General features: G+C 41.0%; 1 protein-coding gene across 6 annotated transcripts in view; it reads right to left on the bottom strand.

The window, feature by feature from the left end:
• nhsl1b (NHS-like 1b) overlaps nucleotides 1–19,805 on the bottom strand; it is a 101,443-nt gene that overhangs the window by 41,732 nt on the left and 39,906 nt on the right. For 2 of the 6 annotated variants that reach the window (XM_065964155.1, XM_065964152.1), the window contains exon 1: nucleotides 17,752–19,119. The exons of 2 other annotated variants lie outside the window; for them this stretch is intronic. In XM_065964155.1, the coding sequence (XP_065820227.1) occupies nucleotides 17,752–17,995 (244 nt within the window). In that variant the 5' untranslated portion in view covers nucleotides 17,996–19,119. Of the gene's footprint in view, nucleotides 1–1,259; nucleotides 1,591–8,941; nucleotides 9,190–17,751; nucleotides 19,120–19,805 lie in introns of those variants that run through there. 2 more of the 6 variants (XM_065964154.1, XM_065964151.1) reach the window with 2 other exon arrangements.

Genomic DNA, 19,805 nt, shown 5'->3' on the forward strand with positions numbered 1-19,805 from the left:
ATCCCCCTTTTCAAAAGCAGTTTGGAAAATAAAGAATCTGTCTTTCTCTCCCCTACTTTTGCAACTAACTTGTTTTATTTTTTTTCCCAACTGATCACAAGACTTTAGGTTGCTCATTGGCATGATAAGCACTTTTTAAATAATAAAATATCCTGGAGTATCATTGCAACTAAACACGATCATGTAACAGACCATATCACATTCAGCACTCTCTTATCCCACTGATGACTTCTTTATGTAGTAGCTAAGGTGAAAGTGGGTCACCTCCATAACCCCTTCAGCTCCATCACCCCTGCACTGTCAGCTCTGTTGCAGTTCCCTGCAGGCCTAACCCGTCACCTCCAGCTGCTAGCTATTGTGTCTTCTTCCCAGGGGTGGACACCCAGGGGTGATATGATTTCCTACTGTCCCAAATGAGAGTGAAGCATGCTCTGGGTAAAAACCGGCACATGGGCTTTGACCCGATAAGGCAAACACAAAATGAAACATGTCTCAAAGCAAAGAAGGGAAGTTACTTAATATTTATATAATGATGATAATAATCCTAAATCAATATCATGTTAAACGGATTTCCCAACCAAAAACTGATATTCTACATGGCTTTTTGCATTTGTGACATCATTAATGAAAGCTTTCTCCAAAGCGTGTCCAGTTCTTGCCTGGAGGACCCCTGCACTACCACACCAAAGGCCAAAGGTCACAAAGCCACAATCTGCATTGATTCCTCACGACATGCCAAACACACACATATAAGGTTGCGGACAGACGGCACAGATCATTAAAAGAGGATGGAAGTCACCTGATTAGAAGAGACAAAGCCTGTCTTGGCAAAAGCACCCAAATCGTGTGCCATGACTTTCCAGCACTGTGACAAACAGCCGGGTAAACATGGCCCACTAACAGTTCAGGTTAATTAAGTTCACTTTGAATTAGGACTTTGTTTCTCAGGCAAAACAAATACCAAAATCATTACTACAGCAAAAACAGCGATGTAGTGTCAAGTTAAGTCAGCTAAGTCTTACTAAGAGGCTCGCAGAGGCTGAGATCTGGGCAGTGCAGGTTCAAAGTTGAAGGCAAGAACCCCTATAACTATGTTGTTTTTCAGTTCAAATGAGAGAGGATGGAGCTGCAGCTAAGTGTGGTCAACAGTCTGGACTATACGTACACAAAGAAACTTTCAAAATAAAACACTTAGAAGTTGTTGGTTCAAACCCAACAAACAGCATGACAGGAAATACGTCTTTCTCTCTGTTCTGTACCTTTGCCATCCTGGAAGGTAAGTGTTTCCCCGGGGGAGCCTTTTACAACTGGTCCAAGCAGTGGTTTGGGGGTCCAGAGAGAGTCAGGCTTCTGATGGACCTTTGACATTGAAAGCAGGCGTTTGCGCAGGCAGCCCTCTGGCCTGGCATGCCTGGGGTTTGAAAAGGCCTCTGGAGGCTGGAAGCTGTTCCCCATCTTGTTGGCGGGCTGGACAGAGCTTGGAATTCCCTTCTTGCTGGTGGGGTCCTCATAGCAGGCCCTGTGCCAGCAGCTGACCTCCCGCTCCGAGGACAGGCAGTGCACGTATGTGATCATCCCCAGCTAAACCCCCCCCCCCACCCCCAACACCCACCCTCCCTTGCTCTCTCTAGGACCAAACCCTCCAACTCCTCCTTCTTTCTTGCACGACCCTCTCTCTCTCTCTCTCGGTCTTAGGACGAGTGCTTGAGGTGGTGGGATGGAGGGGTGCCTGCAAAGGTTTTGTGTGCAAGACCTCCCCCCTCGCTCCCAAACCCTCAAAAGGTCTCCCCCCTTCTCTTGCTGGGAAGATGGAATGAAGGTTTGGAGGTTTTTGCAACCCACAGGGGACCAAATCCCCCCCTCTGTCTCCTCCTCTCTCTCCTCCTATTGTTTTTTGTCCTCCCTCTCCCTCTCTCAGGGGTTTCTATTGACTAACATTGATTTGCCTGACAAAGGAAGGCTGTGCAGTGTTAGATTACAAGATTTAACTCCAAAACAAATATTTCACAAAACTATTGCAGTGTAAAGCTTTAACAAATCCTGCATGACTGTCCATCAAACGTTTGGCAGACACCCTGGTAGATTGCAAAAACAGGATTCTGACCCCCTTAAAATGACAACTTTCCAGAATAGTCCCACAGAAGCAGAATAGACATTTCAAACTTTCTTATTGGAAAAACTTATGCTTAAAGCATGTTTGTCCTCTAAAAGTCTGTGCTATCCTTTGCTATGACGCAGAAGCATTACATCAAAATGAGCAAAAGACAATCCCCCCTCCTCCAAAAAAAAAAAAGTTAAGAAAAAAGTTCATGGCCAAAGTAGATATGAAAAAAATTAATGTTCAGAAAAGTTTCAAGTGTGTTAGAGCATCTTCCTTTCTCTGTTTCCTCCTGTCTGGGACAGAGCATCAGAATTGTTCAGTTGCATCCACATGGTCTTTTCTCTCAGCTCCGCCTCCTCTCTCTCTCTCTCTCTCTCTCTCTCATCTCTCTCTCTCTCTCTCTCTCTCTCTTCTCTCTCTCTCTCTCTCTCTCTCTCTCTCTCTCTCTCTCTCTCTCTCTCTCTCTCTCTCTCTCTCTCTCTCTCTCTCTTCTCTCTCTCTCTCTCTCTCTCTCTCTCTCCTCTACGCTGCTGTTCTAATCTGTAAACCCAGATTATCCAGCCTCCAGCCCTAGCCTCTGGTTGTGTCAGGGAACACATACAACACAGATGGACACCAGGCTGTAGATAATTAACTACATCACCTTCAGTTCACAAACGCGCGGCGTTCCAAGCAGACTTGGCGTGTTTAAGTGTCAGCTGGTTAACTCAGATGACGCTAAGTAAATTAGAAGAAAGCAGAATGTGGGGCAAATATCGACATACTGCCTCTGGTTTAACCTCACCTGACCAAATGTCAGACAGCAGGTCAAAAGTTTGGTGAGTATAAACTAACAGAGAGAGGCAAGGGGGTAACATTTAAACAAATGAATAAATTAAACTGCAAATGAAGAGAAGAAAATCAGACTGAAAAACAGGGGCAGTGATAAAGACTAAACCTAAACTGCCAGGTGATGGTGTGTATGTGTGTGTATGGATCCTTAATCAGCTTGGCTGTGAGGCAGGTTAAGTATTCTGATATATCCAGATTTACAGGATGAAGACCAGCAGATATGATCCACAACAAAACTGAAAAAAGAGGCTAGAGAGAGGACCTGTTAACAAATATATTTAAATGAATGAAAACAAAGGGACATTTTCTCATGGGGTAATAATACCATCAGAATAGAAGGGCAACTGTCTCCCTCTAGTGGTGACTAAAACTGTTGCCATAAAACTCAGACACAGATAGTTTAAAAGTACACAACAGCTGAAACCATCAGTATATTATAAATCAATAAGCCAATACATAGAAACATAATAAGCAACTTTTTTGGTAATTACATAATAGTTTTGGTACTTTTTCAAGTATAAAGTGAAGGGTAAAGGCAAGAACTGTCTGGTTTTAGCTTCTCCAATGTGAAGATTTGCAGCCTTTCTTTGATGTTTGTCATTTGAAACTTTATACACGCACAACAACTTAAATTCAAAGGTTTCAAGATGTCACCTGAAGTCTAGGAAACTATAAATACAAAATGTTCACAATGTGTTTGATATGTAATCAACTAAAACATGAATACAAAACAAAAAGGTAGCTGTTTCCCAAGTAGACTGATAAACCCACACTGTGCATATTTTGTGAAAAAGGGCAAGCAGTTTGTGTGTTTGTGTGTGTGTGTGTGTGTGTGTGTGTGTGTGTGTGTGTGTGTGTGTGTGTGTGTGTGTGTGTGTGTGTGTGTGTGTGTGTGTGTGTGTGTGTGTGTGTGTGTGTGTGTGTGTGTGTGTGTGTATTTGTTGTCATGCCAAAACCTCAGCAGATAGCCACAGGCTAAAACAGCCATTACCGATAGTTATCGTTTCCACAGCATAGTGTGCCGGCCAAAACACAAGCTGATTACAAAACCAAAAACCACTGCACACACATAGAGAACATAATGGACAAACCACTGAATACACACACACATAAAAAGAAATGGTGGACACGTAGCCCAAAGGGCAAGCCAAAGGATTCTGACTGTGGCCTAAATTGCACCTAACACTGTCGTTGCCCTAGATCCATAAACACGTAGACACGTTAGGTCATACAGCTCACAACACAAAATCAGGGGTGTGCAGTCATTCAGACCTGCACACATAACAGCATTGTGACAACACAACAGAGGTTGTTGTGTTCCAACTGTGATGCATAAACAAATATCAAACAAGCAGGTATGTGTGTTTGTAGTAGTTATTACACACACACTGAATGAATGGTATGTGTGTTAGTTGGCTGTGAATGTTGAGGTCTTCTCCAGACCCAGCATGCATGGCGCTCAGATTCACACAGCCCACTGCCCATGAATGGGGATTATTACCAGTCAGGATATTTAAGAAGTGTGTGTTTGAGTGTGACTTGTGTGCATCCGATTATTTGACAGTGTGACAACAGGCTCGGTTGGTGTTTGTATACTTATAAATGCAAATGTTTTTGCAACCTTGTGTGCAAATAAATTCTTGTACCTGCTAATACTCAAACATGCACATAGTGTGTGAGTGTGTGTGTGTGTGTGTGTGTGTGTGTGTGGGGGGGGGAAGCCAAACGGAAGGGCTTTGGGGTATGGACAAAGGTAACCATGGATACCCATAGGTCTGAATGGAGTGAGAGGAGCACCTGCAAGCTGGGTTAGTCCTGTGTCTGGGGAAGTCATCCACAGGGAGTCAGCTATTGTCTTTTCAAACTTCGCCCTGCAACAATAGTTTTCCAGCGTGGTCTCTGGAAGCACCACAGCTTCACACTTTCCTCCTGAGAGACTTTGTTTTGTGCTAAAAATACAGTAAGCTCCCTTTTGACTTCAACATGTTCCTATACTTTCACACTGTCTAAAAGGCCATTGTTTTCTTAAACTCTTTTCAAGAGACAAAACATTCACTGGAGTCCTGACTGAGTGCATTCACAGGCCATTGGAACTTTACCGCTATTGTTTAACTATCAAGACTAGAATCTTGTTTTGGAAGAAACTGACTTGTTTACAGAGGTAAACGTGCAAGAGTCTTAGAAGAATAGTTTAAAATCTACCACTCTAGAGCTGGAATCTGAGGTAGTCTAAAAATACAATAGTAGTACCGGTATTATTTGGCTATTTTAAACACATATGAACGTACAAAAGATAGTTGAATATCCATATAAATACATTGAAAACATGTTTTATAAAGTCCATGTCCAATGATCTATAAATCAAAGCTAGATATCTCATGTCTATCCTTATTGTAGTATTTCACACCTGTTTAGGTCTGTTATTGTAGAGTTTCATCAAGGCTTCTGACATCATTTGAAATGGCTTTACGTGGTAGCAACACCATCCTGAAATCTCTTCAATACCTCTCTCCTGTCCAGTCCTCTCCGCTCCACTGAAGATAGGCAGTTTTCCACATCGAGTGTGAGAACATCCCTCCACACCATTACCCACAAGGTCAGAGGGAAGGTAGAGGGTCAGCCTGGGCTAACAGGGGTCACAGTCTCTCCAGACACACAGCACAGGTGCTTTGTTTATTGATGGACAGTTCAGGTTAACAAGGGGGGGGAGGATTTTAATGAGGTCTCTAAAAAAAAGTTTGTCACAACATAAGCTTGGAATTCCTAAAAATAAAGTATTTTTAGATTTGTAACTTCAACTTGGTGAAATGTATTGAACATATCGAGTTTCATAGGATCACTTATTCCCTACTAAAAATGCAAACACATAAACAATAAATTCATTGATAGTGCCAAGACTAATGTGGCTGCACATACACTCCCATGGAAACAATAAATGTAACCTGGTGAGAATATAATAGAGAACTTCAATGAATGAGGTTAAATATAGAATCAGATATGTGGGTCACTGCCCTTCGGGTCATTTTGAACCTGGCTGCCACACACAGTCCTGCTTCGGCCAAGAATACAATTCACATTTCAGGTTGTTTGTTTGAATGAATGCTACAAACATCATCTCCCTGTTTCAGTTAAATTAACATCTAAATCTAAAAGCTCAAACACGCACATTTGCACATGCTTAAGGCTCAAATCATAGATGTGTTGTGCTGGACGTTCAGGTAGTAAACCTTCATTATTAGCCACAGTTTATGAAACTATTTACACTTAAAATGTAAAAAAAAATAAAATCGATTGAAACTGACTTGTTAAATATAAGAATATGCAGCACAGCCAATATCTGACAAACACAGTTTAACATTCAGAATCAGTTTTATTGGCCAAGTTTTTTGAGCACACAAGGAATTTAACTCCAGTTTTACATTACTCTTGTGTACTTCTCGTGTAAGCTTATTTAGATAATGGTTGGATGAATTTTTAGACTTCTTTACACAGTCAAAGTACACATTTCATCCACAAAAATCTGTGTATGGTTGGACTTGAATATCAGCAATTTCCCCTGATGTGCTGTCCACAATCCAAACATCCGAAGCTGCTATAATGCTCACACATCCGAGTAAACTGCAATCAGAGGAGTTGAATAAATACCAACAACTCTTGACCAAGTTTAACTCAGCCAAAGACGTGTTTTTTTTTTCAGATTGGATATGGTTTGAGAGCCCTTCACTGACCTCATATGAGGAGGTCAAATGAATTCTCGACAAAATGTTTGCTGCATTTTTACATGCAGCGCACAGCAGGAAACCTCCAATTTGAGAGAGAACAAGTTTTCCAAAATCACGACAGCTAATCCGATCTCAGTCCCGTCTAATGTCTACTTTCTGGGCTAACATATTCTGCTGGAGTGGAGCTCCAAAGCTGAAATAACTTACGCGAACTTACCAAAAGCCACACCAAGTGGTCTGACTGGCGAGCACAGGGCTTACACTGAAATGCACGGCTTTACAGCTGCCATGTGGGGGTGGGGGGGGGGGGGGGGGGGGGGGGGTGTTGTCAGAACAGATGAGAATCCAGTGTGGCCACAGCTGGATGTGGAGGAACGTGGGCTGAATATGTGTCACGTCTGCCCCGAAGCTGGCAACTCCAACGGCGAGGACTTGTTTAAATCATAACATAAGCAGACATTCAGTAACTGGCAACCAATGCGGAGTAATCTACTGGTGGGATCACAGCATTTAATGTCATGTAATGCACATTATTTGGGTCAGATGGCTGTGGTGCTTTTACTTTAACTGCAGCTTGTGTACTTGTAAACCTCAAACATGTTGAGGCTTCAATTTTTAATGACAAATAACATGTATGTTGGAAAAAGATCTTCCAACAGTCCCCAAAAAGAGTTTTAAAAAAAGTAGAACTAGGTCATTTAATGGTAGGGTTAGGGTGGTCATTGGTCATTTACTTTGTCTCACAAAACTGAATTTCTTCCTCCAACAAAACTCCCACATCTGGTTCTCCCCATATTTCTGATCCGATCAGGGTCATGAAGTGTAACAACATAAATTACTGTGTACAGCTGATGCACTGGGACATTGCTACATCTGGCTGCAGTGTTCAATTCATATTACCTCATTTCTGGAAGACAGAAATCTCCAGCCAACAGAAATGTCTTCATAAGAAAGGGAAGATTTCCTCATTGTTTGATATGAGAGCAGTTCAGACCATACAGTAAGACACGGCTGAGCTGAGCACCATCTTGTTTCTCCTTTTACTGCATCTGTTGGACCACATATTTTACAACCTGAACATGTTTTCCAAATCAAAGTTCTTTCTGTACAATAAAAAGTAAGTAGACTTTTGCTTGGATATACAAGTGTAAAACAAGGCCAAATCATATGAAGAACAGGTTTATACTTATTAAAGGGGACATCATTGCTTTTTTCAAGTATTTAATAAAAAAAAAGTGTAACTTTCAAACTTTCAATCAAACCGCTTTACATTTGATAATTTTCAAAATCACACACCGGTAAGTTTGTAAGCTTGACTTAGCTTTTCAGTCAGATGATGGGTAAAGCTGCAAACATAATGTTCTTACATCTGTGAATCAATTAAAAATAATTGATTTATGAACCAAGACCAAAAGTTTTGGACACAGAACCCTTGATTCAAACACCAGTACAGCTGTTTTTCTTTGTTTAAACAACATCTAACAACCCACTGGGCAGCTTCATGCCTTCATCATTAATACACGGCTCATGGTGAGGTCAGGATTAATGTGTAAAACAATGAGGGAAGAGCTTGAGTCATGCAGTGACAAACTGAACATGAAGTAGATCATAATATAGCTAAGTAATGGAACAAAGTGGGTGATAAGAGAAGAAAGAAAAAAAAATCTAAATGAGGCTGCCAGTAAAAGAGAAGCCAGTTTATCCCTTATCTTAGTTTCACTGGTCAGTCAAGTAACCGCCAACACATGGCGTCACTCTGCAGGACAGCAGCGCTGCAAACTGCTGCTTTGCCAGCTGTTAATGTGGAAACACACATGCAGACACAGAAACATTACCATCATTCATCTCCATTGAAATAGAGTTAAATTAATCAAATTAAAAAGCTCATTAAGTGAGCTACAAAAACAATTATATCCCAGTGCCTTTGTATGTTTTTCCAAAAAAAAACAAAAAAAAACAAGAGTAACAGGGAGTCAGGGTGATCAAAAGCAAACAGATGGAGGGGAAAAAAGAGAGGTATAGGAATAAAGTCAGTGAACCTGAACGAGTCAGACAGGGAAAAAAGAACAGAGGGAGAAATGATTAAAGAGAAAAAAATAGGGAGGGTGATTTTCTGTAAAGAAAAACACATGAGGAAGGATATTGTGTGGAGGAAGCTGCTGTGACACAGATTACTTTCCACACCGAATACAGAGATGGAGTTTAACTTCTCTTTGTCTCAAAAAGTCTGTGAGAAAAGTCCTGAACTCACAATGAGGTGATGAAACTCCCTCCGACACACACTTACCTTTCAGACAGAACATGGCTCTTTAGTTATTCCTCCATTGATCCATAAGAAACAAACACCAGCTCTGTCCTCTGTTTCTTCCTTTTCTCTTGTTTCCTGGCTTCCCACCTTCTTTCCTTCCTCTCCTTTCTTCTCTCTCTACACCACTCTGTCCGAGCGTTCACACACGGACACACAGATCCCGACACACACACTCCTCTCTCCTGCTGCCATCTCTCTCCCTGTCTGTCTCTCCCCTCTCCCCAACACATGCACACACGCTCTGAGTGGCAGCTAGCCAACTTCTACACCGCAGGAAACTGCTCTGCAAATCCCCCCCCCCCCCCCCCCCCAGCTCACTCTGCTTCCCCTCGCTCTCTCTCTCTCTCTCTCTCTCTCTCTCTCTCCCTGCATCTCTGAATGTGTCTCCACCAGGCTGACAACACCTCCTCATCTTTCCGCTCCATCAGTGTTGAAATTGAGAGAGGCAGAAGCCAAGAGTAGATCTAAAACTGAAGTTTAAGCTGCTGTTAGCACAAGGTTGGTGTCATTAATGCAGATGCAAACTTGAAAACACAACTATATGTAAACACAACTATATATACTGTGCATATAAAATAATCTCAATGACGCTCTTTCTAGGCTTAGCCTTGACAACATAAAATGACACCCACACACCGAGTGTGAGCCCCGTGGAGGATTGTGATCGTAGAGAATCCGAGCAGTCAGCAGTTCAGAGTGAGGCAGGGGGCCCCGGCTTGAGGCCGAACCATTGTTCACTGATCAAATATAATCGCTTTAATCCCCCCAATCGACTGTTTGCTATCAGAAGCAACTACAAGCTCGGTGCATCCCACACAGATGGGAGACAGAAGTACTAAGTCGAAAGGCTCAAATCATAGATGTGTTGCGCTGGACGTTCAGGTAAAAGGTTACATAGATCCTTATAGCTTAACAAAAAGGTAGGGTATTGAAAAATACAGGTTTCCAAAGTCTTCCTTCTTCAATCCCTGACAGCAGGGGATATACTTGGAAAATTAAGCAATCAGAAATCAATACACAATTAGCTCTACAGCATAAGTGTCCTTAACGTAGACTATGGGATTCCAAAATCAAACAACATGACGATACAGATTGTGTCAACATAAGGTTTTGTCTTACTGGACTAGAAGGGTGGACACAAAAAGTCATTGATTTCCAATGACGCTCTGTAATGCTTCCTCTTACACTACAAACCACAGCTGGTTAAGAGAGTTGGTGGAGCTCGACGGTAGAAGCCATGCAAGCCTCAATAAGTGAGCTGTAAAGTAAGACTATTAGAAGCCCTATTCAGACTGCATGGTTGAAAAGGCGTGATATTTAGTGCCCTGTGACATCTCGCCTTCACTTTGAATGTCACAGAGGTATAAAGCGGGGCCCTCTCTACTCATCATGTTTTCACAAACACAACATGAATTCACAAACTGGAACATCAATATTACGCCGGTAATTACGCCACAAGGGTGGTGTAATGACGATGGAGCATGATTAAGGTGCTGTTGTGGAATATTCATCTATAACGGGGCTAAAGTTACATTTCTGAGTTGGCTTTTTTCATGTTTCAAACACAACATACACTGATAATCCTGGTTAGCATGTAACTCTGTATCAGGGCACCTGATAACATCTCCTGATCTAAATTCATACATGTTAAGTGACAGAAAATAGACCGCTTTTCTACCCTGTATTCTGAAGGCAGACTGACACCTTTGCAACAACAGTAAAATCCCACGTACTCCTGTACATGAAGCAATGAGCTGTGAAGTTGATATCACTCGATCCATTATGGTTTAGTACTGTTACGTTAACAACACTTAAACCTTTTAGCAAATGAGTGAGAGTAATTACAGTAATCCTGACAGTTAACCTTGACAATTATTATGATCATTGCTATTTCATACATTCATAAGAAGTGTTTACTGACGCTGGATAAAAAACATTAATATTTCTATTTGAAACATAATATACTAATTGGTATTTTAAGCTGTTTTAAGAAGAGCAAAATCATATTTACTCTAAAACTTCACCCCCCCCCCCCAAGAAAAGTTAGTCCAAATAAGATCATAATTATGTAAAAGTAACGTAACAGAAGTGCAGATCTATAGCTGTTTATAAAAGATGTACAGTCCAAGTATGAGTGTGCTTGTGTGCATATATGTGTGTGTGTGTGTTTGTGTGTGTGTGTGTGTGTGTGTGCTATGAACATGATAATCCCACCCCAGTGCTGCTGGCAGGCTATGACACGTCTGCCTCGACCAGATGTCACCAATTACGGGCTGATTAGTGTGTGTGTGTGTGTGTGTGTGTGTGTGTGTGTGTGTGTGTGTGTGTGTGTGTGTGTGTGTGTGTGTGTGTGTGTGTGTGTGTGTGTGTGTGTGTGTGTGAGAGACAGAGTGCGTGAGAGAGAGAGAGAGAGAGAGAAACTTGGAGCGCCTTTATGAGAGGGATAAAATCTAAATGCCACAAAAATACAGCCCTGAAAAAAATCGCCAAATAAAACACACACAAAAATGTGCAAATAGCCCCACCAATAAAACCAGACTTATCAAACCTGCACCTTAATTGGACGCTGAGTTGGCCACAATACCTTAAACTTGAACCTTCCCAATAAAACCCCCGTATCTAAAAAAAACAACCTTGAGGTAAACCAAACAACTGCTCTGGCAAAGTTGTTTAAAGCAGGGAGGTGGAATTTCTCCCCATTTTAACCAATCATTTTATTTCAACACTTGGGTCTTCTAGTTTGCCAGCATTCAAAAGATTCAACACAACATATACACATCAGCTACTGACATCAGTGTATGCTGACTGACCAATGTCTGTCACCAGAACACGTATCAGCCAATACTGATGTTAAACCATTGGTGCATCTCTGTTCATTCATTCTCTAAGTCAGGAAAAAGATTAAAAGGTCAAGAGTGTCTCAAGCATAAACCAACACATTTTTTGATTTACTTATTCATTCATCTGCAATTATAACATTTGTTTTGGAGGGATTGTGTTATATATTTTTTTCTAACTTTTCGAATTGATGCTATGTTTAGATGCTGGTTTGTTTTTTTAATACAGATGAAATGTATTAAATCGTTATCTCAGCGTGTTAACATTACTCACGACTGCACTGTTGTCTTATTTAGCCTTCTACATGTTAGTCTTTACTTATTTTGTGTTCATTTTGATATTTAATGTTAAACTTTTTGTACATATAGAGAGCACAGTTCGACAAAGTCAAATTCTTAGTGCATGTCAGCCAACCTGGCCAATAAAACTGATTCAGATTCTGAAATGTATTTAAAATGCCTTCCCTTTGTTCCAGTTGTTCGGAAATTTGTCTGTTTCTATTCAGCTATCTTTGTGGTTACAGACGTCTTCAGGTAAAGTGGTATTCTCGTTTTGCAACTGCAGGTTACAAACATTGCCTTCAAAGGCATTTCAACTAACAACTGGTGTCAACGTCCAAAACACAGTTTTTGTCTACAAATAAGACACTCCTTGGAGGCGCTGAATCACGGCAACAACCTGGTATAAGGCAACATATTATCTAAAACAGTCAGCAGCTCTGTGTTCTGCACAGTGCAACCCAAACACAACATGTTGTTACTGTCAGCTTTGAGCTCTGCGTCATTGCGAGATAAAACTAAATAACGCACGCAGATAAGATGTAAGATTCTTGTAGCAAACGTAACACCAGCAGTTAGACACGCAACGAGAAAGAACCTGAAGTGTCAAAAATGTGACCTAATAGCCCTTTCAGTTAAATCACATTATAACATTATGATAACAAATAGAAGACACAGAGGGACAAAGACAAGTGGGGTTTGAATGTAATAGATCATCTCCTTACACATGATGACACCATCGCGTGCCATATGTGCTGAGGCAGATTACAAACCCTCACCTCCGGATTGCCTTGGTATAACAAGAGTGTGAACTATAACATAAACTGTAGACCTCCATGTCCTTACAATGTAAAGTCCTGATCACAAATGTAATCCATCTATCACCTTCAAGTACAGGCATGCATGGATTACATCTCATAATATAAAGGTAATAGGATACATACAATATTGTAGAAAAACAGTCAGAAAATCAGAGATTTCTGGGGGGTTTTGGCCGAAAATAGAAGATAATGCGATTTCATGCAGGCTTAAACGCAACTGTGACGTTTGGCAGGCTCTGTAGGGTTTTCAGTGTACAGTAAGTCTGATCTGGGATCAGCTCATACAGTCATAAAAAAGATGTAATGTGGGTCAAAGAGGTAGATAATGACTTACCTGAAAATCGTCAGATCATTGTCAGCACATAGAAAGAGAAAAGAAAGAGAAAACAGATGGTTAGAAACAGTTAAATGTATCTTTTTTTTGTGCATGCATGTTGTGTGTAAACTTGTATTCAGGTGTACAGTAAGTTTGTGTGCGTGCTTGTGTGTGTATACGCTCTGGGCTGTGGGCCACATCAGCAGATTTGCCAGTCCGTCCTTTAATGAGCATTTGCTGGTTTATACATCCCATCTCCCCCCTACGGCGAATTATCATCTGCTAATCTGGGTTTACACATGGACTACAGAATGACGACCAGTGTGTATCACTGTATGTGCACAAGGAATATGTGCACGCAAGCAAGCATCCAACCTCACAGGAAGTCAAAATATGCCATAACAGAACATTTTTTACAGTCAAAATTCACAGATAGCTCAATAATGTTTCAACAACCCGGACTTGCTGAGTTATGGAAAATGTATAGGTCAATGCTTTTTGTGGAATGTGTAAATGAAGGTCAAAAACATACGTAAAACCACTGTGATGCACTGGAAACATAGAAAAACAAATACCACACAAATTCTGCCAAATATTAAAATCCCTCAATCTTCCTGTTCACATGTTAACACGGTACCCTCTGATGAGCCAACAACGGAAATCTGAATGGCTTACAATCAGAGTCGTGGAGTTCATTTGGAGTGTTCTCTGTACAAAAACAAACTGTATACTGTAAGAAGCAGTAAAGGAATCATATAAGATCCCTGGTCGACATAAAGAGGACCCCAGGCCCAACTGTACAGTCTTACTTCACCGTGACAACCATGATGTGTGAAAGTAGATCGATTGAGACATAGAGATCAATAGGTTCGATGGAGGGGATTGATCAGGTCAGTCTGTGTCTATGACTAAAAGAGCAAGGAAGAGAGAAAGGAAAAGAGACAGTAAAAGGAAGCATTAATCTGAAAGGCTAAAAGATCAATCATTTCTTTTCAACGTGACTTCAAGCTGTGGGAGGCGACTTTAAAGAAACACAAAAGCTCAAGACTGAACAGTAAAAATAAACAAAAAAGCATTTCTTTATTCTTGTGTGAGTAGGTTGCCAGTTTCAGCTTGTGAAAGAACCTTAGTTGCATGTCACACCCCTCTCTGCCTTTCCTTCCATGTAACGATCTACTAAAAGACATAGAAGAAGATGTATTATGAAACTTGTGTTGTATTGCTGTATTTTTCATGAAATCAATCACAACTCCGTATTTTTAAACCTCAAGTCATTTCAAGTTAGTCCCAGCTTCACCAGCACAGCCAATCACAGCTTGTCTAACAGACGGGCATCTTACACATGATTGGTTTAGAGCAGTCCCAATAGGACGGCTAAACAAACCACACCAGGAAACACTCACATGGGCAGCGGTTGCCTTAGCAACTGAGGCAAACACCCAACTAGTCAAGCTGGAAGCTGCTCTAAAATTGCAGGTTTTGGAGCCACAGGCCCTCATTTAAGGGCTATATTTATACACATGCATGGCGTGCGGCTGCCCATGTGTCTTGTAATGGGTCCTGGCAGGCGTGTGGAAACATATCCAGATGTTATAAATACTTCAGGTTCAAACCAAAGACGCTTCCTCTGTGTGGTGTGCCTCTATACAGTGAGGGTATGATTGTGTCTGAGCTATGGAGGGAATCGTTTTATATTGCCCTGTCTATGACACCGTCTCTGGACTAGAATTAGCTATAAAAAGATTCAGACTGTTTGCGTGACAGAGAAAGGAATAAAAATGAGTGTAAAAGCAAATCTAATGTGTCATGTGTTTTACACTGGCATGCCTTGTTGTTGCTTAATGTATTTATTCATGCTCTGGCGTGTTCTCTTGATCTCAAAGCCCTGCTGTTAGCTAACATAACAAAATCAATAAACACTCCCCCTTACTTCCTTTAAGAATAAACATGTTAATGGTTAATTCAAATGGATTGGTATCCACTAATTTGGATCTGCTTCCTGACTCTACCTAACAGATAATCAATGGAGAAAATCATACTCATCAGATTAAATTAACGTCTTTGTCAACAATAATCGAGAAGATGTGCTATTCAGTCACATTGGATAGAAAAGTTGAACCAAGAACTAAACATAGAAACAACATCAATAAAGTCACATTCTGATTGAGATGTGGCATTATACATACTGTATTTACCTATGAAACGTATGGAAATCCTCCTTGAACATACAGATACACATTTAAGTATCAACGTCATTATAGTAAAAATCACAAGTTGAAGAAATAAGACTTGTTTTTTTTTTAGTTTCCTTGTTATATAATATCTATTCTGATGCATTTAGCAGACAAAATATTCAAAGAAACATAATCATTAGTAATTTGGTGCTTATATTTTTAAATCTTCATGATGGTTGTATAAGCGTATTCAAAAATATCTTCTACATCACATGTTTTGAGATAAATAAAATAGCTGTAAAAATGAATATCTAAAGTCTATCGGTATTAATGACGACATTTCTAAAATGGTGAGCGCAGCGTCTACCCTTCGACTTTGTGAAACATGTGAGGACTGTCAAACATTCGAGCGATGTGCAGCTCTGAGCTGTTTTCGGAAGGGGGCAGGTTCAGAGGTGACAGCCTGACTGAGACGGACAGAGACATAAATGACAACAGAAACAAGCTCCGCATTCCAGAGGAGCGAGAAAATGGACACTGAGGTAGAACCACATGTCTTTTAAAAACATCTTCAAGATGCATTTAAAAATGTGTTTCAGTCATGTCCTAAACTAAAACACCCACAATAGAACATGCTTGAAAATGTAATTATTTGATTGTGAATATGGGCTTTGACTCTAAATGGCCTATTGGTTAACACACAAGTACAATTTGGTTTATTTATCCAAAAAACATAACAAAAAGAGCAAACAAGTTTGATTCAAACGGACGAAAGAGAACTCAGGTCTACCTTTGCAAATCAATCATTACGCTGGCATTACTTGACCAATCTTTCAAATGTGAATAAGTCTGAATCCTCTCGGCTTATTTTTGATTTCTAAGAAACTTTATCAACAAGTGCAGACCAAAATACTTCTGGATACTACAACCAAATCTGAGAAGTAAAAAACTGTAGGTTGCTAGGCTCAGGCTTTGAATTTCTACTCTACTCTGTAGCCCACACTACCATTTGTACACAACACAAACTACTGTGAAGTCGTTCAACACAGAAACATTTGTGGAATCAGAAAGCTCATCATCAGTGGCATCCATTTGCACTGCACTACTGTCAATAAGAAAAAACTAAAAGTATTCATAAGCTGACATCTCCCTAACAATATACGAGTATTGACAGTCATTTTGATAAGTCAGCTTAAAGTGAATGATGATTTTTGTTTTTAAATACGCTCTTGCTGTCCTTACTACTGAAACAGACCTGCAGTTGGAAACAACTACTGGTAAGGGTGAGCATTAATGAAGATAATGACATGACTACAGTAAGCAGCAGCCGTGTCTTTTCCATTTCAGGTAAAGGTCAGGCTACAGTTCCAACCATTGTCCCCAGAGTCCTATTGACATCAGTGACCAGTTACACACACATGCATGCGCACAAACACACACACACGCAACTGATGACATGTTCAATAAATGATGAGCCTAATCTAGAAACACAATACTCTTGATGCACAGATAGAACTATAAATGGCATTCCTACCTCAGCCAAGATGACGTCCAAACATAAAGTAAAAGTCTAATTAAAGAAAAGGTTGGTCTGACTGAGAAATGCAAGCTCCCCCCCCCACCCACCCCACCCCTTTCCCTCACACCAAACCATTTAGCTGACATCGCCACCAGCCTGTGACATCACCAAGCCCATGACATCACTAACATCCGGCCTGAAGCATCTCTGTTTACCTATCGCACACACAAAGTGCTATTTGAACGTCTTGCTGTCCACTGATTCTGGACAACTCGCGCTCGCTCTCTATAGCAACCAGGAAGTGCCAGGGACGTGGAGCCAGAGAACAAGGGGCCATAAAAAGACAGTGACCCACTTCTTGCTTTGCTTGTGCATGTGAACAAGTCATTCACTGGTTTCCTGACTGAGTGCGAGAACAAAAATCCAATTCAAGAGCATTGTGACGAGTTGGGATGCAGCCAAACCAAACATACAACATAATTTAAGAGTAATTTTGCACAAAACTTCTAGAAATGTTGCAAAATATTTGGTTTAGCTGCATAATTATGTAAAGGAAACAACTCAATCTGTAATCCCTACGTTGCCCAGACTTTTTCCTGATGTTTGAACACAGTAGAAATTATTCCGGAAAATTCATCTTGAGCGGGCAGGCGTGATGACATGTATTCTACTTACATTACCAATAATTCATACTTTATTAATCCCGCGAGGGGAAATTTGGTTTTACACTCTGTTTAATGAAATGAAATGAGATTTCAGATGCAAGCTATCTTTAATTTTCTAAAAATGTTCAGGGAGCAAATGTTATAACAGCTTAAATGCAATTCTTCTGCTGACTCTCACCTATTTTGTGTTGAGGCTTGTACACCCAGTCGTCGTCATCATCCTTGTGTCCTTCTGCGGTATGAAGGTGAGTGTGTGAGTACGTGTGGCGATTGTGGACGGTGTGGAGCTCACTTTGACTGTGGAAGATTCGACTGTTTTGGCGCGAGAGATTGGACACGCTTAGCCAGCTGAGAGCTCGGGAAAGACCTGCAGGTTTCTCCTTACGAAAGGAAGCAGACCTCCTGTCTCCTCTCATCCTCATTCAAGGGAGATTAAGGTCCAACACGTGAAGATGTTTGATTGAAATGTCTTTAAAAACCCCAGGTTCTGACCTGGAAATATAATGATCAGATGTAGATTCTTCGGATGGATGGATGATACAAACCTTATGTTCAGATGATCAAATTCCCAAGATATCTGATTGAAGAATCCAACTCCAGCTGCACACATGCTAAAATGCTCATTACTATTCAGAATTCAGAAGTTCTGCCAAAGCCCAGTTTTCCTTCACATTGGAAGAGGAGTCTTTCCAGGTAAGAGTCATGATGTTGGAGTCTGCAACAAACCTCGTTCTCCGTCAGTTATCTCAGTGTCAGAATCCAGATTGAAATAACGTTTCTTTTTTCCTTTCTTTTCCTCTGTGTTTAAAGACTCTGGGCATGATTCCCAAACCAAAAAGAGTTAATTATGCAATCAAGCAATCTTGAAACCAGCCATCTGCTGTGGCACACACTCAACTGCTGGCTGTGATGTTCCTTGGTGAGGCATTACAGAGGTTTCCAAATCTCACTTAGATACTTTTGAATGACAGCAAGTCATCGGTTGTTGTTTACGGCACAGGCATGCCCTTGAGTGCCGTTATCTCCAGTTGTTAGCACACACCAGCTGACACACACCTTCTTAGCGCCAAGCCAGAGCAGCAGGATCCAGCGCTCACTGGGTCTATTCCCAGCCTGATGAAGTTACTCAAACACACTCACATGTGTAAATCCTCCCGCCAGAAGTTCCAAATAGAGATCCTCTATTATGTTTGTGTGAGTGCAGAAATGCCAGAGGAGAAAGATGACACTGCTTCTCAGGGCTCCCAAAGAATTTCAACCAACTTCTTCTTGTCAATACCTTCGTTTCCCCTCAGTGTTCAAATTTCACGCCTCCACAGGTGTTTCATCGTCGCCACTTGTGCATGATGAAAAAGTGCACAAAGACTGTTCAGATCCAGTCAGAAAAAAACTTCTGTCTGGATCTATATCTTCATTCAGCTCAGCTGATTTGCATGCAGAAAAATCCAGGAAGGCGAGCCCACACCTACTTCACACGTGACGCACAGACAGGCTGATAAGAAATATACGTGCAGGCGAGGATTCCCTGAACTCCTCGAGCGTGCAAGTGTGTGTGTAAGATTTGACTTTGTGTGTTGTGAGTTCAGAGTTAGGATTACACCCAACCTTAGTGGCCACGGTGCTGAAATATGAGTAAGCCCGTCCCTCCTTCCTTCCTCCCCTCCCTCGTTCGTTCCTTCTGTTTTCTGTGATCTTCGCTCTCAGCCCCTCCCCAGCCTCCGTTTGCAAAAAAGACAACCACTCCTCCCTCTCTTCCTCACACCTTTTTTCACTATTCCTTCTCTTTACTTCCCTCATTATCCTTGTCGTCTTTAACCCTTCAGGAGGTGCTTCCAAAAAAAAAGGAATTGCACAAATAACCATTATTTTTAACAAAGTGTCATTTTCAATAAAACAAATAAATGAGTGGACTGTAAATCTGCTGCTTCATGCTAATATCTCTAAGGAGGAACAATGCTCAAGGAAAGCGTCACATTGAGAGACTTCTTTAAGCACTGTGAGTTTAAATATATGGTAAGACACTCTCATAGTATTACAGTAGCTGAAATTCTGCCTGAGGTGCTAGAAGCAACAGGTTTAACCACAAATTTAAAGTACCTGAAGTCAACACTGAACATGACTCAGCAAACAGGCAGATAAAAAACACAAACATGGGTGTATGAGAAAACGCTACTGCTGTAGTATGGGTATTTATGTTTGAGTGTAAAACATAATGAACCACACATATTTAGC

Source organism: Labrus bergylta, chromosome 15 (genome assembly GCF_963930695.1).
Source record: "Labrus bergylta chromosome 15, fLabBer1.1, whole genome shotgun sequence".
Classification (NCBI taxonomy): domain Eukaryota; kingdom Metazoa; phylum Chordata; class Actinopteri; order Labriformes; family Labridae; genus Labrus; species Labrus bergylta.